The following is a 23,988-nucleotide window of genomic DNA, read 5'->3' as shown; positions in this document are numbered from 1 at the left end:
GTTAGTCATTTCTGATAGCAGCAAAAAAGGTTACCACTAAGGATTAGTATGCATTTTTGTTATTTGCGGTAGTATTTACCATCTTGAATAACGGGCGAGTCCTTGTTAAAGGGTTATTTTTCTTCACGCCCTCCTCAAGAGTTGCTTGTGCGTCCATTCTTTCGTTTACCCAGGAAATCACTAAGCGCCTGTGCTGTGCCAACCCTAGGTTGTTCCTGTCCCGACACGCGATCGAATTTCTCACGCGCAGGATTTTGCCTTTCTTGCGGCACTTGGCTTCAGCCTCCCCGCAGTGGGGTTTTTCCAGCCTACCTTGTCCAGCTGCAGTTCGCAGCGTCGGCCCCTAGAGGCCCGAATCGGTCTGCCGGTGCGGCCCTCCCACGCCTGGGAGGGACCCTTTGGATGCTCTAGAGCGATATGCAGACGAGACGGGCGGGCACTATGCAGATGAGGTGGGCGGGCCTCGCCGGGCGGGCACTATGCAGATAAGGTGGGCGGGGCCCGTCCGCGCGGGCAAGGAGCGGCTCCGCCGGCGGCCGCCGGGAACTGGAAGGCGCCCGGCCCTTTCTTTGACTGGAGCGGACCCGCCGGACGCAGCTGCCTCGCCCGCCGGAGCCGGCGCGAGCTGCAGCACGGCGGACACCGTGTCCGAGGCCGGCCAGCCGGCCGTTGCCCGAGTCGGCCGAGCATGGGCAACCACTCGGGTCGGCCCGAGGATCCCGAACCAGGTCTGTGCTGTTTGCGGGGGTCGCGCCGCGCCCCCTCCCCGGCCCGGCGCCCTTCCCCCACCCGCCTTTCGGGCCAGCGGCCGCCGCGCTGCCCGCGGGCGCTCAAGGGGCGAGTGGAAAGGTGAAGTTCCCGGGATGTGATTCTTGCCTTTGGAATGCGCTAGTGGGGTTGTGAAATTACCTGTGCCTGTTCCGCGACAAGGAAATGCCACTCACCATAAACACGTACCTGGAAGCTCTGGGTCTGCCCGGACGCGGCGAGTGGGGCGGGAGGGAGCCGGTCTCCGTGGCCCGGCGCACGCAGGCCAGGCCGGTGGAGAGAGGGGTCCGGGCGGGGGTGGGGGGCTGGGGGTGGGATGGGGGAGGGTTCTGCCCAGATTTCGTAGTGGAGTCTGACTTTCCCCTCCTGTCTGCCGCCCAGCCAGGGTCTCGAATACGGTGGGTGGAGGCAGTTCCTGCAGACTTTCTGGGCATTTGCAACGAAAAGTGTGACTTGGCAGTGTTTTCTGGTTCATTGTCCATTTTGCGGTGCATCATTTGCGTATCACACACTTTCTGGAGTCCCGTGGAAGGTGGCAGCCCGTCAGCAGATCTGTTACTCATACTCAGACCAAGGGCTTGATTGTGACTGTTTCTTACCCAAAATAGTCTGTGCTTATTCTGGGATACCAGAAACTTCAGCGGCTTATCAAATTTTTATTTCCTCAGAAATTAAGCGAGCCTGGTTGGAGAGTCAGCTGGGCTGTAGTTGTCATCTTCTGGTTCATCATCCTGGCCTCCGGCACAGATTTAGATGCTGCAACCACGGGGTTGCATTTAAAAACAAAGCCAGAACATTTCCATACTGTCACATGAAGGAAGTGGAATTTAATTTAGCCTCAAAAATTACATCTTGCCTGATTGGGGAGAGATGGTCCACTTAATGCTGGAATCCTGGAATGGCAGGCGGGGGGTATGTGTTCCCAAGACAGAGTCAGAACTCTTAAAAATGTTCTCAAGGGTGTAATTTTTTAATTGGGATTTGAATGAGGAAATTGAGGCTTTGAGAGGTGCAGTGACTTGTGTTAAGTGACAGCCCTGGGATCGGGAGCAGGGCTGTAATTAAACCCTCGATCTTCCTAGCCTCGGTCCATTCATCACTCTTCGCTTACCGCCCAGTGCCTTAGCTGTCTGTCTTGACAGGGAGGCCAAGGGGACTCAGGCCGTATCCTTGGGACTGGGCCCAGGAGGGGTGCCTCTAGGTGGGGTGCCTCCTCGGCAGTTGTGGTTCACTGGACTGGTACAACAACCAGGATGGAAAACTTTGCCACACGGGAATAGTGTATAGAAAAACATCAGAGATGGGGTTACTGTGTAGATTACATAGGGGCAACTCTCTAAAGTTCACGGCCTGTATCCAAACTTCTTTGGGCAGAATAACCGATATTTGCAAAATAATGCCTTTGTCGTAAACAGCCCTATGATAAACTGTTAGGTCAAGGATATGTAACACTTTAAAAACACCTCTCCCTGGTACACAGGTGCCCAGGTATTGTAAAAACTCATTTCCTTTGTGTCAAATTGCAAAGAGACACCCCCCCCCCCGCCCTGCCACCCCACCTTGTTAGAGTTCTTTAGGTTCCAGGGCGCCTGGCTGGATCAGTTGATGAAGCATGTGACTCTTGACCTTAGAGTCGTGAGTTGGAGCCTCACGTTGGGTGTGGAGATTACTTAAAAATAAAATCAGGATGCCTGGGTAGCTCAGTCAGTTAAGCGTCAGACCTCACGGTCTGTGGGTTCGATCCCTGCATCAGGCTCTGTGCTGACAGTGTGGAGCGTGGAGCCTGCTTTGGATTCTGTGTCCCTCTTTCTGCCTTCCGCTACTCGCACTCTGTCTCTCTCAAAAATAAATAAACATCAAAAATAAATTTAATAATAAAAAAATAAAACCTTAGGGGTGCCTGGGTGGCTCAGTTGATTAAGCGTGTGACTCTTGACTTTGGCTCAGGTCATGATCTCATGGTTTGTGAGTTTGAGTCCTACATGGGGCTCTGTGCTGGCAGTGTGGAGCCTGCTTGGGATTCTATCTCCCTCTCTCTGCCCCTCCCCTGCTTGCTCTTAATCTCTCTGTCGAAATAAATAAAAATAGACTTTAAAAAACCTTAAAAAAAAGAGTTATTTGGGTTCCAGTTTCTAAGTGGCTTTGCTTTGTAAAGCATTCTAATGGACAGGAGATGAAAAGACCGCTTTTATGCCAGTGACTTATTTTATTGCATTTTGCAAGAATGACTATAATCTCAGAATGGGAACTCAATCTGATTTGCTGCAAGTAAAGATCACCAATTAGGAAATCTTAGGGACTAGGGTGACCTGAAAGTATGAATATAATTTTAGTTGGTCTCTTTTCTTAATCCCTTTTTTTAAAGTTTATTTATTTCTTTTTGAGAGAGAGAGAGAGAGAGAGAGAGAGAGAGAGAGAAAGAATGTACGCATGCACTTGAGTGGGGGAAGGGCAAAGAGACAGGGAGAGAGAGAATCCCAAGTAGGCTCTGCACGGTTAGCGCAGGGCCCCATGCGGGGCTCGACCTCATGAACCATGAGATCATGACCTGAGCCAAAATCAAGAGTCTGATGCTCAACTAACTGAGCGACCCAGGCGCCCCAATTTTAACTGGTCTCTTAATACAATGATGAAATGCTGTACAATGCATCAAAAAACTTTTGAAATCAGAGTTTTGTCAAAGATTAACCTGTCTTCATTCTGCTTTACCCTGAGGGCAAGGATGCGATGGGGGCCTCCCAGTGTCAGTTGTGGTATATTGGACTAGAACCAGAACAAGTGCTTCAGTGGGTCATCAAAACAAGGGGCCCAGAGATGAGTGGTAGAGGTAAGGGGGGGAAACAGGAAGGCTGGACAAGGGAAGAGCAACACCCAAGTGTGATTTTTACATAGTTCTTGTATTGTGTCACTTTTGTCCTTTGAGATGCAGACTTTTAAAAAGGGGGTGGCGGGGGCGGGGGCGGGGGGGGGGGGGGGAGGGTGGGCGCCTGGCTGGCTCAGTCCATGGAGTACGAGGCTCTTGATCTTGGGATCATGAGTTCAAGCCCCACGTTGGGTGTAGAGATCACTTTAAAAAATATCGTTAAATAGAATTAGGAATGAAAGAAGTTTATGAGAGACCTGACAAACACAAAAGGCGTGGGAAGCCAGAACTGGGCTGGGAGAGTTTTAGGCCATGATGCAGATCCAGCGCGTATGAAAGGAAAGGAGGGGGTGGCAGGTTTGGGCAGGGAGAGCCTCAGATAGCTCTGCAGCTGTGGCGAGGCCCTGGCCAACTGATTGAGGGAGCTCGATTGGGCAGAAATGGCCAATCCCTAGTGTTCTTGCTGTGGTCAGTCACTGCTGGAGGCTGCCTGGGAAGAAGGCATCTTCAGCTCAAAAGCCAGGTTGAATCCTGGGACCCTGGTGGCACTAACAGCTGGAGGTGTCAGCTAACTGCAGTTCTTGTAGCTGAACGCCAAGTTCTTTCTTGAATAGAGATCCAGGTGGCACATCTCATGGCTGCCTTCCACAGGAACCTCAGTTGCTTGAGCAAGGAGGGTCTATTTAAAGAGTAAATGAGGTAAAATTTCCATCTTAGATCCCCATCTTAGACCCTAGGCTTGAAAGGGCTGGAATTAACCCCCATGTCTTCTCTCTTCCAGTTGGAAGCACCTTGTCCTCTCCAGGGCACACCTTTTCTAGCCCTGGAATTGGCCATGGTAGCAGCAGGATTCCTCTTTTGTGGTGTCTGTGATCCTTTGAGTTGGGTCATTGTGGCTTCATTGTGGTATTGTATTACAGGATGTGCAGGAGAAATGAATCAAGTAAAAGACATGAACATATCCATGAATGAGGGCAGCTAGAAGGAGAACCTGTTGATTACTCTTACTTCCTAGAAGTTCCCTAGAACTAGAAGTTCTAGATGTTAGCAGTCTTTGAGTTTCCAACCAGGTTGTCAGACCTGCATTGTAGACAGGGCTACTGAGTATAGTTGTGTTGGTTGTGTACTGTTCAAAGGCATCTGGATATAAAGGGATGAGAGGGCCCAGGTGGGGTTGTATCAGTCCAGAGATAGGGGTGCCATTTGGCAGTTTTGCCTTTTTGTATTCACACAAAGATGCCTGATAATGCTAAAGAAGGCCTTAGTCAAAGGTGAGTTTAGTAGGCTTTCCCTGGTTTCACTACTAGCTGATTTTTGCTTGCTGTTTACTTTAAATTTGCATGTATGTACTTATTTTTTATTTTATTTTATTTTTTTTCGTTTATTTAACTTTTTTAGTAACGTCTACACCGAATTTGGGGCTCAAACTCACAACCCTGAGATCAAGAGTCGCATGCTCTTCCGACTGAGCCAGCCAGGTGCCCCTGCATTTATGTACTTGAATAAATGCATGGGGCGCCTAGGTGGCGCAGTCGGTTAAGCGTCCGACTTCAGCCAGGTCACCATCTCGCGGTCCGTGAGTTCGAGCCCCGCGTCGGGCTCTGGGCTGATGGCTCAGAGCCTGGAGCCTGCTTCCGATTCTGTGTCTCCCTCTCTCTCTGCCCCTCCCCCGTTCATGCTCTGTCTCTCTCTGTCCCAAAAATAAATAAACGTTGAAAAAAAAATTTAAATAAATGCAAATGATGTGAAACGAAAGCGAAACTTCTACTTCTACCCGCTTAGGTCCTACTTTATATTAGTTATAGTGAATGCTAACTGGTTAAAGACAAATCCCAAAATAGCCACTTAAGACTCTAAAAGTTGATTTCTCGCTTACATCACAGTCTGGTGTGAGTCGGGGGCAGTCTGGGCAGTTAGACGTTTGTTAGAGACTCAAGCCTGTGAGCGTTCATCCTTAGCGCCTGGCTGCTGGGTTGCACTGGATGTACCAGCATTCAGGGGAAGATTCATGGATACTGCAGGAGATTCTACGGGCCGGGCCTGGAAGTGATGCACATCATTTCCACCCAGGCTCTACTGGCCAGTTTCAGTCACACGGCCCCACCTGGATGCTGAGGGACTGGAAAACATCTTTGTGGATGCCAGGCAGAGGACAGCAGCAATATTGGTGAATACTGGCAATCTCTTTCCAGACATGGTATCCACTCCCAACCGCATTTGTGTCAGTATTAAGAAAAATTTAATCAGAAAAATGAAAGACCTGTAAGCACCCATATATCCACTGTCTAGATCTGCAGTTAACATTCTGCTACATTTGCTTTATATATATATCCATCTATTCATCCTTCCATCCGTCATCCTATCTTATTTTGGGAGGCATTTCAAAGAAATGATGGTTACCTCCATCATTCTGCATAATATGCTATGCCTCTTATGCCTGTACTGTTTCTTGACTTAGTAGCTTTCAAGTCTATCTACTAACCTTTACTGTGAAACTTCAGGAATTAGTGCATTTTTACTAGTATATGCCTCTACTCCCCCCTCCCCCCCATTTCTGCAAGTCATGCATAAATTTTCTGATGTTCTTGTTAGTATGGTAAAATGCCAATGGGGGAATATAGTTGTGGGTATATAGTCTTTTACTGTATTTCACTTTAGAATTCTAGGGAAATTGGGGCACCTGGGTGGCTCAGTCGGTTAAACATCCACCTCTTGATTTCAGCTTAGGTCATGGTCGCATCAGCCTCTGCACTGACAGTACGGAGCCTGCTTGGGATTCTCTCTCTCCCTTTCTCTCTGCCCCTCTTCTGTTTGCCCTCTCTCTCTCAAAAAATAAATAAACTAAAAAAAAAAAAAAAAAGTTAGAATTCTAAGGAATTCTATTGTTTACCATCTTCCTTCCTTCCTTCCTTCCTTCCTTCCTTCCTTCCTTCCGTCCACCTGTATTTCTTCACTGACCAACTTTAAACAGTGTCCTTGGCTAGGTAAATGAGGATATAACATCCTCAAATTTCAACTGTCTTTTCCATTTTATCCTTCACACCCTATCCTGGTCCACCTCTCAACCTTTCATGTGTATAGAATGTTCTGTTCCATAATTAGTATAATTAAATCTTCTGTGCTTTGTCTGTAGATTGAAAGTTGAAAACTAATCAGTATTTAACATATTAGGGTCGCATATGTATTATTTACTGGACAACCAGGGAGTGCATTTAGACTTAGAAGGAAATGTAATCTTACATTGCTTACCTTGTGACCTGTGGCAGAAGACATTACTTTAAAAGAAAAGCAAGGAGTAAGATTGGAAGGGAGGTAGTGCAGGTATTATAATTATTTACTTTTAAAATGATCTTAACATGCTTTTATCCTGTTTTGGAGCTTCTCACTTTTACTTCCATTATTATGGAGAATTTATTTTCTTTTTGAAGACAAAAAGCAGGGTGGTTAAGACTTTGAGCTCTGGAGCCAGACTGTGCAAATCCCAGTTTTGTCACTTCCAGCTCTGAGACTTTAGACAAGTGATTTAGGCTTTCTGAGCCTCAGTTTTGTCATCTAGAAAAGGAGTTACTAATATAACGTACCTCATAAGGTTGTTGTTAAAACCGGTGAAGCGTTAGAACAGCCTCACACATAGAAAGTGTCCGAGAAGCATGTTTTAGTTTGGACTTGGTTCCCCCGGTCCTGTCTCACTCTTGGGTTAGCCCACTACTTTGCTGATCTTTCTCTGTGTTTGCATTCCTTTGCTTTGGCTGGAGTATTTCCTGTGGTCCTCTATATATTCTGTCACTCTCTATATTCACCTTTTTCTTATAGTTTTCCTGTTGACTTTTAAAATTCCATTTTCTCTTTCCAAAATATTTTTTGTTGTCTGCTTGATCTTATTCATAGAAGTTTGGGTCTTGGGGGAGGGGAGTGGTGTTGGTCGGAAGGCTTGAGTCAAATGAATTAATGGCTTCTGTTGGCATTAAATTTCAAGGACTCATCAAATTTTTTTACAATATTCACTAAGAAGAGAATATTCTCAGAATGAGGATTTTTCTCAGATGTATTTTGTACCATGGAAGGATTTCAGAGTGGAACTAGTGTTCTGAGAGACATACTTTGGAAAATGTGCTCTTTTAGGATTAAAAATGATGTATATATCAAAGAGCAGTGATAATACATAGAAAAAACAGATAAGATAAAAAATGTCTATTACTGTAATAAATGTGAATGGGTTAAAATCTCTGTTAAAAAAAAAAGACCCCCCTTCCAGATTAAGACAGAAAGCAAAATATACATGCTGCATATATTTAGGTTCCTGTTAGGTCTGATAAACCAGTCCAGTTTTTTAAAGTCTTATATACTTAATAATTACATTTACAAACAGAGATTCTTAACTCCTCTTATATATCTCAGAACACACATTCTCTCTATGTGTGTGTGTATATGTAAGATGCACACTTCAAATTAAAATTACAAATTAATTGCTCAATTACACATTTTAGATTGGAATCAAGGGCTGATCTGAACTCTTTATACGTCTAATTCCCCTAAATGTTAAAAATAGAATCCCAAACTGCAAGTATTTCTTAGTACATAATACTGCTTACACACATACGTAATTACATAATTACTACTCATTTAATTCTTATTTTATTTTATTTTTTTAAGTAGGCTCCATCTCCAACGAGGGGCTTGAACTCACGACCCCTGAGATCAAGAGCCACATGCTTCACCTACTGAGCCAACCAGGCGCCCCTCATTTAATTGTTTTAAATACTTCTCTACTTAATTCTAAATCATTTTAGGATTAAAAAGTTAGTTTAGGGAGCGCCTGGGTGGCTCAGTCGGTTGAGCGTCCGACTTCGGCTCAGGTCACGATCTCGCGGTCCGTGAGTTCGAGCCCCGCGTCGGGCTCTGGGCTGATGGCTCAGAGCCTGGAGCCTGCTTCCGATTCTGTGTCTCCCTCTCTCTCTGCCCTCCCCCATTCATGCTCTGTCTCTCTCTGTCTCAAAAATAAATAAACATTAAAAAAAAAAATTAAAAAAAAAGAGTTAGTTTACGTAAGTATTTTTTTATAAATAATACAGGAATTTCATCCCAGGTGAGGCTTTTAAGCAACAGAGGCCTCTAGCAGGGACAAGGACAGGATTGTTACTCTGGACTCCAAATACCCACTGGAGCTCCTTTTGCTGTGGTGGGAGCATATTTGGTTTGAGCATGTACAAAAATAGTCTACGCGTGATAGGTTTTCTCAACCTTTACGTGAGGATCTGTTGTTTTACCTTGTCTTTACTGATAGTTTTTCTGGGTGTAGAATTCTAGGTTCAAGATCTTTGTAATCTCTCTGCACCGTGATTTCAGAACTTGAGGAAGGAGGTGGTCATAATGCCCATTGTGACAAACAAACTTAGATTTAAGTTATATTTTCCTTAATTCTTAATAGCTCCTAATTGGGAGCCTTAGACCTCCGTTCAAATGGCCACATCACTTAATTAGAGTTTGTACTTCTTTGGCATTTGGATATAAATATTTCCCCTCTGACTCCAAAGACTTGTGACTTGATAGAACACTACCTGCTTTTCTTACACTTTCTGTCTCGTAAGGCCAGTATCTTTCTTGATAGTAATACAAAATGTCATTTAATTGTGCCTATCTCTGTGGCTTTAATTGTGCCTATCTCTATGGCTTTGTCTGACTTACAGAGTCATTCTACTGAAACAATAGTATCAGTGACAGACTTTCCTCCCCTACCCTCCACAGGCACCACAGGGTACCTTAAATCAGACAGGACCTTCTATGTTGAAGAAGAAAAAGTAGCGTTTACAAACTCCAGCACATTAACCAGCAAACCTTGGAAGAGTGACTCCTGCAGAACCTATTAGAAATGCATTAAAAGACTCACAAGTAAAAATGAGAGAATTCAACAATATGTCTTACACAGTTTTTCTAAACTGTTCATGGAATGGTTAAAACATTGTCCTGTTCCAGAAAGAAAGCCTCATTACAGTCTCTTAAGGGAAATTTTACGGTCACTCTGTTATATCATAATGCAGTAAAACTGTAGATAATAAAAGTTGAAATTTAAAAAACTTAATCCATTTGGTAAAGTTTGACCCAAGAAAGAACTGAGAACAACAGTTTATTAAAAATGATTATGGAGTGCTTCATCAAGTTACAAATAAGCAAGTTCGTTCCTCTGAAATTTTTTGATGTCTGAAAAGAAACAATGAAAATAAGTTAATTACTATACTCAGAAAATTAGGAAATAAACAAGAAAATAAATCTGGGAAACCAGGAAGGTGTTTTTTGAAAAGGCAGAAATTAATGAAGCAGATTATAACTGTGGCTGTTTCATCCTCCTCTTTTTTTTCTTTTTTCTTTTGAGTTTTAAATTTTTATTTATTTTTGAGAAAGATACAGACAGCAAGTACGGGAGGGGCAGAGAGAGGAGACAGAATCCCAAGCAGGCTCTACACTGTCAGCGCAGAGCCCGATGCAGGGCTTAAACTCACGAATTCTGAGATCACGACCTGAGCCAAAATCAAGAGTTGGACACTTAACCGCCTGAGCCACCCAGGTACCCCATGTCTCACCCTCCTCTTGCCCACCCTCTTACCACCTAGTACACTGCCTGATACATGCTTGGCGCATGGTAAATATTTGTTGAATGAATGGATATATGAATGAACAAAAAAGAAAAAGAACACCTTCAGTTAAAAATGTAAGAGTATGTTTTTTGTTAAAACAATGAAGTAGAGAAAACAAAAAACAATGTCTAACCGTAGTTAGACTAAGAAAAAGAAGAGGACAGAAATATCCCAGATTTGCATTTAAGAATGTACATATTCAAAGATGTGATTTAAAAAAATAGAATAAAAATATAAAATTTTGATGAACTTGAAAATGAAACTATAAAATCAGTTCCTGAAGAAACGAAACAGTTGGACAGAAAAGTAATTTTGGAAGACATCACAAAGTAACTTAAAAGCTCCAAAAATATCCCTGAACCCAGATGATTTAATAGGTAAAATTCTTTAAATACAAGAAAAATATCATTTCCGTGATATTTAAAGTCATCTAGTGCTTTGTTTCCCAAAGATTACCATATTATAGAGGGTACAGGTAATGATTTGAGGTATATACAGATGACCGTTTATTTTAATAATTAATTTCAAATGTGTGAGAAAAATTATAACTAGTACATCAAATCTATGCTGCTTAGGATGAAGTTGGGCTAAAAGAAAAAGTCAATGTTAAGTTCGTGCAAAAAAAAAATTAAATATATAATCAGACAAGTAAGTACAAATAGAATTGTGAAGGTAATACTAAAATAATAGAATCTTGGAAAATATTCTGAAGTACGTAAAAGATGGAAAACATTCCAATTTATTTTCACAAAAGTAATACTAATACTGTGAAGCCAAAACCTTTCAAAGATAGCGCTAACAAAGAAAGCCAGAGTACCTTCTTACTGATGTTGATATACAAGTCCTAATCGAAATATAAGCCAAGTTTAATCCAACCATATATTTAAAAACTATTTTTTTTTTTTTTAATTTTTTTTTTCAACGTTTATTTATTTTTGGGACAGAGAGAGACAGAGCATGAACAGGGGAGGGGCAGAGAGAGAGGGAGACACAGAATCGGAAACAGGCTCCAGGCTCTGAGCCATCAGCCCAGAGCCCGACGCGGGGCTCGAACTCACGGACCGCGAGATCGTGACCTGGCTGAAGTCGGACGCTTAACCGACTGCGCCACCCAGGCGCCCCTTAAAAACTATTATACCACTGTAAAACTGGTTCATTCCAAGAAGGCAATAATATTATTCTATGAATTTATGCCAACGGTGAATTTAAAGAAAAAAATTTTCATCTGTATATCAGTAATACATTTAATAAAATATAACATATACCTTAGAAACATTTAATAGGAATGAATGGATCCTTTCTTAAGATAATAAATAAAATGGTCTGAAAGCTGCACACACCATGCTTAACAGGAAACTAAAAACATTCCTGTAAAGGTCAGGAAAATAACAGCGGTGCCCATACAGGACATTGTTTTCAGATAGACTAGCCAAAGCAGTAAGATGTTTAAAAATAATATTTATTGAAAATGAGACAAAAGTAGCATTGTTTGTAGGTCCTATAATTTTCTTGCTAGAATAGCCAGGAAGATTAACTGAAAAACTATTAGAATGAATGAGAATTCAGTAAATAGCTAGGAAATGCATGCATATGTATTTATATAATTTTGTTATATATATTTTATATTCTATATATAAAATTTTGTTATATATATTTTATATTATATATATGCAATATATCATATATGTATGAATATGCATATACATGCAGTATGTGTGTATGTAGGTATGTGTGTTTATAACAGTAGCTTTATGCTAATAATAACCAGAAACAGTGGTTTATTAGAAGGTCACATTCACACTATAAGAAATGTGTATAGAATCTGGGGGAGAAATAAGGAATGTATAAGACCTCTGTAGTAAACCGTAAACTCTTAGAGAGTTAGATCCTAGTGATGATGGCACAAATGTCCTCTGTTAATTGGAGATACTGTCCTTCAGAAGATCAGAAATCGTTGCTGAATTTTGTAACATACCTTTTTGCCATTCATCTTGATGTTATGATTTTTCTTGTTAGACATAATGATTTCACGGATTTAAAATTTTTTTCCCTGGGGAGTCTGGGTGGCTCAGTTGGTTAAGCATCTGACTCTTGATTTCAGCTCAGGTCATGATTTCACAGTTTGTGAGTTCGAGCCCTGAATCTGTTTTCCTGCTCTCTCTCTCTCTCACTCTCCCCCCCCCCACCCTTTTACCCCTCTCCCACTTGCACTTGAGCTCGCTTGCTCTCTCTCTGAAAATAAATAAATAAACTTAAAAAAAATTTTTCCTCTTATAATCCCATTTTAGGTCAGATTTTCCTTAATACCCCTTTTGGTTTTGTTTTGTTTTTTTTTTAACATGAAAGATGAATTATTGTAAGTTTTTATTGGTTCCTTGTTGCCTTATATGGGTAAAAGGGTGTGTGTGCAAGGTTAGCTCTGAAGTTTCTGATAACTTTAATATCCTATGATTTTATGTTTTTAGACTCTTTTTTCAGTAAGTTCTATGCCCACCATGGGGCTCGTACTCACGACCCTGAGATAAGGAGTCTTGTGCTCCACTGACTGGGCCAGCCAGGTGTCCTTATGATTTTTTTAGACTTAAACTTTCTAAGTCAGGTATTTTGTGGGTGGGGGAGACTGGGGTTTTCTTTGTTGAGCTTGTCACCCAGCTGTGCTTTAGGTATGAGCTTTCTAGCCAGTTGAACTCTGTTTTACTTTTTTAAAAACTTTGATATGGCTCCAGTCAGATGACCAGCCTGTGTGGTCGTATCCTAGAAGCATCATGAAGGCGCCGAGCATTTTGAAGGTTTCTGCGTCTCCTCATGAAGATGTCTCACTCCCATGACAAAGCAGTCCCCTGGGACCGTCCTTCTACCAGACCTGTCCCATTGGCCTGGCCTCACCCCTGCTGCTCAGCGTCAGGAGATGCCACTTCCCCAGTCGGCCGGCCCACTTCTGACTTGGCCTTCGATGCCCTCTGGTGCCCGGCCTTCACGTGGACATCGCAGGACGGTTTGTTCTCCAGCTGAGGGAGAACTACCCGAGAACACTTACTTGCCCCCCTCATCTCATCTCCACAGCCCCCAACACTCCCCAGAGGCCCTAGCGAACAGCCCGGCTCTAATGAATTGATGGCAGCCGCCCCTTGTATTTCCTGGAAATTTTTTAATTCTCAGGAGAAGGTAGGCTTTATATTTTAAAATCGATGTGGTTGGCCACATATTTAAAACCGAGATTAAAAAAAAAAAAAATCACTTACTGGTATGAACTTCAGAAAAGCTTGTTTCACAGAAAGAGATTTTCCACATTCCACACCACTACAAAGATAACCCAGATATCCTGGGCCAGCGACTCCCCTGGGGCCGGGCATGGGGGGCCACCCCTGTCAGAGGCCCAACAGGCCACGGGCAGTATCTCCCTGTGGCTTTTCACGATTCCCACCTATTCGTGGATACCCTCTCTCCAGTGACCTGTCCCCTTCATTGTTTTTAACCTCTGCTCCGTTACTTTGGAAAAATTAGTCATTTTTTCCCTTCGCTTCTTCACGCTCCTCCCCTCTCCAGCTCCGTGTTCCAAATTGAACCTAATTATGGATAAGTGTTCAGATTAGGGGTTATGATAAACCTGGAAAGGTAAAGTCATACATTTTGACCTGAAACTCTATCCAATGAAGAACCAGTGCCAACAGCCTCCCAAGCCCTTGAAAAATCCCCTTTGTTTTATCTGCCAGAGAATTCATTTTTCTTCCTCTAATTGGTCCTGCTTTTCTCTCTACCAGCAGCCAAATTAAAAAAAAAAAAAATCTTGAAGGTTAAATTATCAGCAGTCTAACCTTCTGATTTATTCACAGATAAACAAGGAGTCCATTCAAAGTGGTCCTAGAACTATTCTGAAAATTATCTGTTTATAGTTGCGTTTTGGTCTCTTCTGCTCTGCCCTTCCTTCAATCTGAGTACATTCCATTGCGCGTGTTACGTGCAGTTAGTTACAGGCCGGACCAGAGACGTGATGAGACAGTCTCTCTTTGCAGGTTACGTTTGTGTGTGGGTGTTGTTTGCTTGTGCATGTTTGTGTGTCCACGTGCCCCTCACACCTTCCCTGACATCCTTTCTGTGATATTCTGCTTTTGTGCTTTATGCCCTGGTGAGGGTTTTCAAAACCAGTAGTTGTAGGTGATTAAGAAAGAAGAAGGAATGAAAATCAAGGAGACAACAGTAATTGGAGCGGTGGTTACATTTTCGTGGAAGCTGCACGTTAAAATGTCCTCTTGTTTGTCCTAAATTCTCGTATCCGGAGCCTTATGCTAACCACTTTAGATACAAGATAGTCCTTGAGGCATTATGGACAATCCTGCTTTTCCTTTACTGTCACAGTACCGGTTCTGTTACCAGCCTGGACTCCGGGGGTGGGGTGGGGATGGTTCTGGGGACCTCTTGATGGCTTTGGTCCGTCCATGTCCGCATGCTGGACTCCCCTCACTCATCCTCACTCCCCGTGTGCCTGGAAACCAGTAACGAAAGCAGCCAGAACCGTGTCTAAACCAGAAGGGCTTCTCCTGATCAACAAAAAGGTGTGAAGTTTGGGCACAGACAGTTTTAGCTTCTCCGGAGACCTCTTTCTGTTCCGCTGGTTGAGGACAGCATCTCAGGGGGCCGAGTATCTCCGGCTGTACAGTGCCGTCCTAGTGAGATAAAGTGTTTTCGCACACGCGGGCGTGGGCACACACCGTCCCCTCGCCTCAGCCCTCCCCTGAGATGCACGGGCCTCACGGGAACCACCCCGCGCCCCTTCTCCTTGCCCTGTGCCCGGATGCTCCTCTCACAGAACTGGTCCACGGACTCCTCTGCAGGTCGACCAGAAGTCCCCCTTGTCCAGGCTAAGTCCCAGTTAACACCTGTTGCGGGTCAGTGCACGCCTATTATTTTCATTTTCAAAAATGCCATTTGCAAGATAAATGTTACCTCCATCCTACTTTTCATCCTCTCAGGCTTCTTCAGCCCTGATGTCACCTCCTCAGGTAGACCCTTCCGCACCTGGTAGGCTTCCTTTCTCCGAAGTTGGACAGGGTCCTTGGTTTGCCCTGCTTGCCGACTGGCCCCCAGGGCTTGGTCAGGCTGAGCCAGGGGTTTGTGAGAAGCAGATACATTTAGGCTTCTTTCAGCCTCGGGACCCATGCAGGGCCAGGCTGGGAGGAAGTGAGAGAGGAGGCACTAGGTGCAGGAGAAGGTGAGGTGCAGGGGAGGGATGCGCAAGGGGAAGGGGAGGTGAAGCGGAGGAATGCAGGGGAGAGTGAGGTCCAGGGGGGAGCAAGGAAGGACAGAACGTGGGCGTGTGCTGCGGACCAGGATTTATGGGAAGCTTCACTAATGCGATTGTGCCCCCTCGAGAAATTTTAATGTCCTCTACCACTCAAGGCTGTAAGAGTCGATGTGAGGGTTTCAGATTTGAGGCCGTGTGCGGTCAGCTTGAAGGGACTGATACCGCAAGAGACGTCTGGTGAGGCTTGATTATAAGTGGATTACGTGAAATAAACAAACTCCATTTTTTTCTAGGTGATTGTTTTTCTGGGAGTATTAGACAAAACAGGGGATTCAGAGGCACACGTTCAGGCTCGTCTCTCCTTTTTTGACCTTGATGGGTTTTCATGTGCGTAAAGGGCTTGAGCTCCATCTACGATGTCCCTTCCACCTTTTAGAACTGTATGATTTCGTCATACATGGCGGCCAGACTAGAAAGCATTTTGAAGTTCTACAGAGTACTATTTTTTTTTTTTTTTTCCAATTGCAGGCCAGAAAGGAAAACTTCCAAATAAGGATGCATAAGATACTCAGTGAGACAAAGGGAAACAATAACTAAAATACAAGTCTAGCCTTTGCCCTGGCATGAAAAGAATGCAGACTGGTAACTGACCTAAAGGTTTCTGTTTCATTTCATATTTAGGTGAAATGGTCAGCTTTGACCATTATTCCCAAAAAAATGTCTCTTCAGACTTTTAAAATATTTGTGTAATATTGAGGCGATTGTATTATCCTTGACAACACTGAGGTCGCTTTTACCTGTAAAAAATGCCGTGCCTAATTGTGTATGTACCAGGAGCAGTGCTTGAAAAGCTAAATTTAGCAAAATTAATCCGGGCTCACAAATGATCACGGCAGACCTTCAATAAACACCCCTACCTAATACCATGACAAACATTGTGAGGTCGCCTCCCGGTGACTTAGCCATCTAACATGGAGGAATGTTTCAGCAAGGAGAGTAATTTGATTTCATCAAACAGTAAGCACACGGGCCATTCAGACTGTAATTGTCAGGGTTATACCCAAGGATGAGAAACGTCTGACCAGTGAATGAACAGAGCTGAGTGCGAAGTGACACTGAGTATGTTGTGTGTCTTTGTAAAATGGACAGTCCAGAGGACACACATTGGCCAACCTCATTGGTCTTCTGCAGCGTCTCAAAATTTTTTGAGTAAGAATATTTTCATGGGGCCTTTGAGTAAGAATATTTTTCAGGGGGTCTGCCTTTCACAGACATTTACTTACCTCTCCGGCTCCCCAGGCAGTTGAATTGTTGACCTTTGACCTTTGATTAAAAAAAAAAATAACGTCTAATTACTAAAATAGTAAAAACTAAATAGTCCTGGTTGCTTACTGGGAAATCCACCTTGAGACAGAGATTTGCATGTAGAAAGTTTGTGGAGGGCACCCGTGGAAATAATATCTAGGGTCGGGGGGTGAAGGAAACAGGTTCTGGCAGAGAGAGAAGATGAAATGTGATAGGACCATCACCGTTGTCTCAGTCCCCAGGGCCTGGAGCTAGGATGGTCCTCCAGGGTCATCCCAAAAAATTGAGACCACGTGGTCAGACCTTTGTGCCGTCTTCCCATCAGCCATGCAGCCATGGGAAGGCTTCAGGGGAGAATCTGTTTCCTTGCTTTTCCTAGCAGTCTTTCATTTCCTTTATGAATTCTGCCCTGACGGGGACATCGTGATAGCCTGAAAGCCAAAAAACAAAAAAAACAAAACAACCCAAAAAACAAAAAAACAAAAACATTCACTCACTAGTTTCTTCCTTAAAAAGTTCACTCTCAGGGAGTTGGCTCCACGGCTGACCACAGGTTCTGCCTGCACAGGGATAGGCCTGACTCACTCCCGTCCACTCCTTCCTGCCGCCCTCGCCCTCGTCAGGGCCTGTTTCCCCGTGACATCTAGCCAGCGCCCCACGAGCACCTGCTTTGTGCCTGTGGCTAGGGGGTTGGCCAGGTCACTGCTTGCCCTGCAGAGTGGAGGGTGAGAGGGGCGTCACGGTAGAATTAAAAAAATATACATCCGCTCCCTGGTTCCAGGCACAGAGCTCCTAAAACCCTTGGAATTTTTGAGAGGAGCATCTTTTGTTATTCATAATAAGCCCCTTTCAACCGCACTCCAGTTTATGCTAATTGTGGTGACTCTTGGAGGATGGGGCTGGTTGCCCGAGGAACCAACCACGTGATGAGAGGGCTGGAACCTTCAGCCCCACCCCCCACCACTGGGGAGGGAAGAGGGGTTTGGAGATTGAGTTTAACCACCAGTGGCGAGTGAACCGATCAGTCGTGCCTACCTAATGGCACCGCAGTAAAAATTCTAAACAGTGGGTTTTGGAGAGCTTCCAGGCTGCTGAGCACGCCAAGGTTATGGGAAGGTAGCACTTACCACCCGAAGAGGGCGGGCAAGCCCCATGCTCACCCCACGCCTTGCCCTCTGCATCTTGCATCTGGCCGTTCCTGAGTTGTGTCCTTTGCAATAAACTGGTGATCTAGTAAGTAAACAGCCTTCTGAGTCGTAGGAGTCGTTACAGCAAGTTATCCGACCTGAGGCAGGGGGAGCGGAAACCCCCACTTTGCAGCTGGTTGGTCAGAAGTGCAGGTGACAGCCAGGGACTGGCATCTCAAGTGGGACCGGTCCTGTGGGACTGAGTCCTTAACCTGTGGGGTCTGTGCTAAGTGCAGGTAGTTAGTGTCACAGTTGAGTTGTAGGACACCAGTTGGTGTCCAGAGAGTTTGGAGAAGTGGTTGGTGTGTGTGTTGGGGAGGGGGGGTGGCTGGGGTGGGGGGGGTGGGGAGGGGACCTATGCATTTGGTCTCAGGAGTCAGTGTGAGCACAGAGGGAAATGGTTGTTCTTCTAGGGCCTCTTGCCGGCCTTGACCAACCCCTGCATTCTTCTGCTCCCTTCACCAGCTGTCAGTGGAGTGTCCCTTCAGAGTGAAGTGTCTGGAGTGACCCCTTCACTGGGGACACAGCCCCTCGAGCCTGGAGCAGGATTGAGCCCCCCGACAGGATTAGTCGTGGCTGAACATCCTGCCTCTGACCCCATCTTCAGACGGTCAGAACTCCTTACCTCCAGCCACTGGCCGGGGAACACCTGCTCGAAGCTGGCCTGGGTGCTTTGGATTCAGACGTTTGTAGTATGTCTCCTGCTGGGGGGGGGGGGGTGTCACTCTTCATTAATCTCGCCTGGTGCCTGGCTGTCCCCTTCAGGTCTCTCTGCACTCTTCTCTGCCTCAGCTTAGTTTTCTCCCATCGCTTTCTTCTTGCCATCTGGCTTTCCTGTTGTGCTGGAGATCTTTCCGATCTCCCTTCAAGTCTCTTAATTTTCAAAAACCTTCTATTCATCTCTTTATCCTTTTCCTCAGAATTCTGGGTAAATTTCCTTAGTTGGTCTTCTGATTCATTGCCTGGATTTTCTGTGGTTCAGTATTACTGAACATCAGTATTTTGCGCGGGGAAAGCAATCTTTTCCTGATGCCAAGTCCTCCCTTCTCATCAAGGCGTTTTGCTTTCAGATCTTCCTGAGCGTGGATGGGAGACTTTCTAAAGGCGTGTTTACCACACAGCCTTGTGGAAGGAGCTTTCTCTGGGCCTCAGCAGGACAGAGGTGGGAGAGCGGGTTGGATGAAGGATAAGCTTCGGGGTGGCATCCCCACAGCCTTTGAACGTCCCCTTCTGCCTCATATCTGGGTTTGAATCCAGATGTGTGTGAATCAGTGTAGAAAACAGAACCGCACAGAACGTGGCACATCAAATAGAGAATATTCCTTTAATAAATTCAGCCTGATTTCAACTGCATTTAGTCCCCTTGGCTTATGTAAATGTACAAATTCCTGCAAATCCCTCAACGTGTATAAGCTTTTCCTTCTTAATATTTAACAGCATGGGCCCTGGAGCCAGAGTTGCTGCATATTCTTATCCTGGCTTCGCTGATTTACTAGCTGTGGGATCCTGGGCTAGTGTCTTAATCCATTGCTTTGTTTTCCCTCCTCTATAAAATGGGAATAACAACACTGTGCTGAGTGCTCAGGACAGTGTAACATTCTTAAACAGTGCCTGGAAAGTAATGAATTTTCAAAAAATGTTAATAAAATATTAACAAATAAATTAACAGTAAATCTTAAGGTCTCAATAAATGTTAGCCCATGTTTTTTTCTTCCTCCTCCTGCCTCTTATCTTCTTGCTTCTTTTCTGTGGTTTTCCTTGAGGTAGATGATGTTTCATTTATCTACCAAATGTCTATAAGAGTGCTTCCTTTCCCCAGCTCCAGGCCCCACCGTCCCCCTCTTCTTGGCCTGCCCCAAGGTGCTTTTGGGATAGTCAAGGATTGTATTAGTTTCCTGTTGCTGCTGTAACAAGATACCACAAACTTCCTGGCTTTAGGCAACACACATTTGTTTTCTTAGAGTTCTGGAGATTAGAAGTCTGGAATGAAGGTGTGGGCAAGGCCGTGTTCCTTCTGGAGACTTCAGGGCAAACATTTCTTTCCCTTTTCCAACTTCAAGGCCACTTGCACCTTCTGCCGTATTTCACGGTTCATCGCTACAACCTCCGGTTCCATCCTCACATCTCCTTTTTCTGCCCTTGACCCGCCTGCCTCCCTCTCGTAAGACCCCTGTGATTACGCTGAGCCCACCAGATAATCCAAGATAATCTCCTCAAGTCAAGAGCCTTCACTTGATCACACCTGCAAAGTCCCTTTGCCATGTAACGCATTCACAGGTTCCAGGGATTAGGGTGTGGGCATCACTGGGGGCACTATTCAGCTTACCGCAGGAAGGAGGCTGTGTGAGAAACCTTACTAGAGAACACTCCCCTCACAGTGGTGCTTTAAGAGGTGTGGAACTCAGGCCAGGAAGCAGTCTTTCTTCCTGGGGACACTGGGAAAGGTTTCACAGAAGAGGGACGTTTGAGCTGAGTCTTAAGGCTTGAAGAAGCCTTTGCTAGGCGTTGGGCGGGCTCTTAGGCAGAGGAAATAGCGCACGCCAAGAAATGGGGTTGTGACAGAACCCAGCAGTTTTGGGGGCTGGTTAGATCTCTGGATGTTGCCAGAACATTAAGGAGGGGTGGTAGGCAAAGAAACGTGTGGTGTAGATCTAGAGCGTGCCATGATTACAGGTCCGGAATGTATCCTGTGAAGGGCGGGGAACCAGTGGAGCTGTTTTGGTATTTGTTTTTAAATATGAATATTTTAGGGGCGCCTGGGTGGCGCAGTCGGTTAAGCGTCCGACTTCAGCCAGGTCACGATCTCGCGGTCCGTGAGTTCGAGCCCCGCGTCGGGCTCTGGGCTGATGGCTCAGAGCCTGGAGCCTGTTTCCGATTCTGTGTCTCCCTCTCTCTCTGCCCCTCCCCCGTTCATGCTGTGTCTCTCTCTGTCCCAAAAATAAATAAACGTTGAAAAAAAAATTAAAAAAAATATATGAATATTTTACCTGATTATGTAAGTAATACGTCTCACTTTATAGAAAATGAAATTAAAGAATGTATCCAGAAAATAAAAATCATTCATAATCCTGCCACTCAGGATAATAATGACTTGACATTTCTTTGTGGTGTGGTTATGGAGCCTTTTTTTTATTAGAAATTCTTTTTTTTTTTTTTTTTTTTTCTTCCGTTTATTTATTTTTGAGACAGAGAGAGACAGAGCATGAACGGGGGAGGGGCAGAAAGAGAGGGAGACACAGAATCGGAAACAGGCTCCAGGCTCTGAGCCATCAGCCCAGAGCCTGACGCGGGGCTCAAACTCCCGGACCGCGAGATCGTGACCTGGCTGAAGTCGGACGCTTAACCGACTGCGCCACCCAGGCGCCCCTATTAGAAATTCTTAATGTTTGTTTATTTTTGAGAGAGAGAGTGGGGGAGGGGCAGAGAGCGAGGGAGAGAGACATCTGAAGCGGGCTCTATGCAGACAGCAGAGAGCACAATGCGGGGCTCGAATTCACCAACTGTGAGATCATGACCTGAGCCTAAATCAGATGCATAACTGGCTGAGCCACCAGGAGCCCCTGCTGAGCCTTTTTACACACACACACACACACACACACACACACACACACACACTTTCACATAGTTAAATCGTATTGTATATTCCAATTCATATCTTGACTTCTTTATTTAACAGTGTATCATAAATTATCTCCATGTCATGGGGTGCCTGGGTGGCTTAGTTGGTTAAGCATCCAACTTCGGCTCAGGTCATGATCTCACAGTTGGTGAGTTCGACCCCCACATCGGGCTCTGTGCTGACAGCTGAGCCCAGAGCCTGCTTCGGATTCTGTGTCTCCCTCTCTTTCTCTCAGCCCCTCCCCCCACTCATGCTCTGTCTCTTTCTGTGTCAAAAATAAATAAACGTTTAAAAAAAGTAAAAAATAATTCTTCGTGTCATTAAATATTCCCCAATATTTTTAACATCTTCATAATATTCTATTATTCCATGTGGTATTGTATTCTACTCCCATCATTTTCTTTTTAATTTTAAAAGGGAAGGCCCTTTTTATTAATTTTTTTTTTTAATTTTAAAAGACCTCAACTACCATAATTTATTTAATCCTCCTGTTGTTGGATCCAATATTTTTCTCTATTTTAAATAATTCTAATATGGAAGTCTGTGTTTAAGTTTTTACTGACTGTATCTTTAGACTCCGTTCTTTTAAGTTTTATTTGTTTATTTTGAGAGAGAGAGAGAGCGTGCGCAAGCGAGCGCATGAGTAGGGGAGGGGCAGAGAGAGCGAGGGAGAGAAAGAAAATTGCAAGCAGGCTCCATGCCACAGTGCAGAGCCTGATGCGGGGCTCGAACTCACAAACCGTAAGATCATGACCTGAGCTGAAATCAAGAGTCGGGTGCTTAACCGACTGAGCCACCCAGCAAGATGTCCCTGGACTAAATTCTTAAGTAGATATTTACCTGGCCAAAATATATAAGATCATTTGTAAACTTCTTGATATGTATCTCTGTTATAAAATACATAGAGCTGTGTAGGAAAGTGTTGGTCTCATGGCAGTCTTACCAGAATTATTATGATCCTGAAGAATTCTCCCTAATTTGTTAGGCAAAAAAAGTACTTCATTGTTTTAATTTGCAGGTCTACTGAGTTTCATATATACATTGGTCATTTGCCTATTTTTAACTTTTCTTAGTGTTCCAGTGGGGTTTTAATGTTATTCTTATTTATTCTGTGGTATGTTAACACTGTCAATCCATTTCTGTTATATTGTTGCAGATAATTTCTGCAGAGTTTTCTTTTTTTTTTTTTTTTGGTAGTATATTGATTATTATGTTTGTTTTGAAATATAAAAGTCTAAAACTGTAATGGGACATATTTATTTTTTCCATTGTGATTTCTTACATTATTTCTAGGCTTAGAAAGATTTATCACACCCAAAGGTCAGATGTTTTTGGGTTTCATATTATAATTTGTAATATTTGTATATTTAATACATTTGGAATGTTCTTTGGTCTATGACTTACAGTGTTTTTAAAACATTTGGCCGTTATTCCAGTAGCATTTACTGAGCAACATTTCTTTTCCTCATTGATTTGAATTTTCTATTTTTTAATTTTCTGTTAGATACTTATATATTCTTGGGTATATTTGCTGTTCTCTATATTCTACTTCATTGATTACATGATTTTAACTTTTGTGGCCATGTAATATTTAGTATCTGGTAAATCAAGTTCTCTTCATTGTTTGTTTGTTTGTTTGTTTGTTTTTAGTATTTTTTCCTGTTTATTCTTTCAAGTAAGTATTTAAGTCACTTTATCTGGTTTCAGAAAAAACATCTACTTGTAAAATTTGGTGAAATTGCATTACTTTAGGGGATGAAGTCTGCACATTTTTCAGTATTGAGCCTTTCTTTCTAGGAGTGTGATGTCTTCATTATCTTTAATATTGCCTAGTAAATTTCAAAAAAAAAAAATTTTTTTTTTTTAAGTAGGCTCCATGCCCAACATGGGGCTTGAACTCACAACCCTGAGATCAGGAGTTGCGTGCTCTACTGACTGAGCTAGTCAGGCAGCCCCACTCTAGTAAAATTTTTAACTTTTTCTCTGTAAAGGGAGAAATGAACTAAAGGCATTGTATTTAGATTGGATGACTGGGGAAATGGTGGTATTACTAAGTGAGACACACACACACACACACACACACACACACACACACACTTCCCCCCAAGAGAGACCCCGAGAGAGCCTGAAACCAGGAAGGTCAGGAGGAGAATTAGAGAGGCAGCCTAAAGAATTCACTTTTAGAAATTTTGAGTTTTAGGGGCACCTGGGTGGCTCGGTTGGTTAAGCGTCTGACCCTTGGTTTCCACTCAGGTCGTGATCTCGCGGTTTCATGGGTTCAAGCCCCACATCGGGCTCTGTGCTGACAGCAGGGAGCCTGCTCAGGATTCTCTCTCTCTCCCTCTCTGTGCCCTCCCCCACTCACTCTGTCT

General features: G+C 44.0%; 1 protein-coding gene and 1 long non-coding RNA gene across 12 annotated transcripts in view; both read left to right on the top strand.

Moving 5' to 3' along the window:
* The window catches only part of SPECC1 (sperm antigen with calponin homology and coiled-coil domains 1), a 289,226-nt gene that overhangs the window by 135,379 nt on the left and 129,859 nt on the right, over positions 1–23,988 (top strand). The window contains exon 1 of one of the 11 annotated variants that reach the window (XM_045487519.1): positions 489–728. The exons of 8 other annotated variants lie outside the window; for them this stretch is intronic. In XM_045487519.1, coding sequence (XP_045343475.1) covers positions 689–728 — 40 coding nt within the window. In that variant the 5' untranslated portion in view covers positions 489–688. Of the gene's footprint in view, positions 1–488; positions 729–23,988 lie in introns of those variants that run through there. 2 more of the 11 variants (XM_045487523.1, XM_045487520.1) reach the window with 2 other exon arrangements.
* Positions 12,447–21,219, top strand: LOC123603080. Its single transcript, XR_006714731.1, has 3 exons — positions 12,447–18,043; positions 19,068–19,159; positions 21,187–21,219. It is a non-coding gene; the product is annotated as an uncharacterized LOC123603080 (long non-coding RNA).

The sequence above is a fragment of the Leopardus geoffroyi genome, chromosome E1 (assembly GCF_018350155.1).
Source record: "Leopardus geoffroyi isolate Oge1 chromosome E1, O.geoffroyi_Oge1_pat1.0, whole genome shotgun sequence".
NCBI classification, from domain to species: Eukaryota; Metazoa; Chordata; class Mammalia; order Carnivora; family Felidae; genus Leopardus; species Leopardus geoffroyi.
The sequence above is the reverse complement of the archived record's forward strand: the minus strand, read 5'-3'. Positions and strand labels throughout refer to the sequence as shown.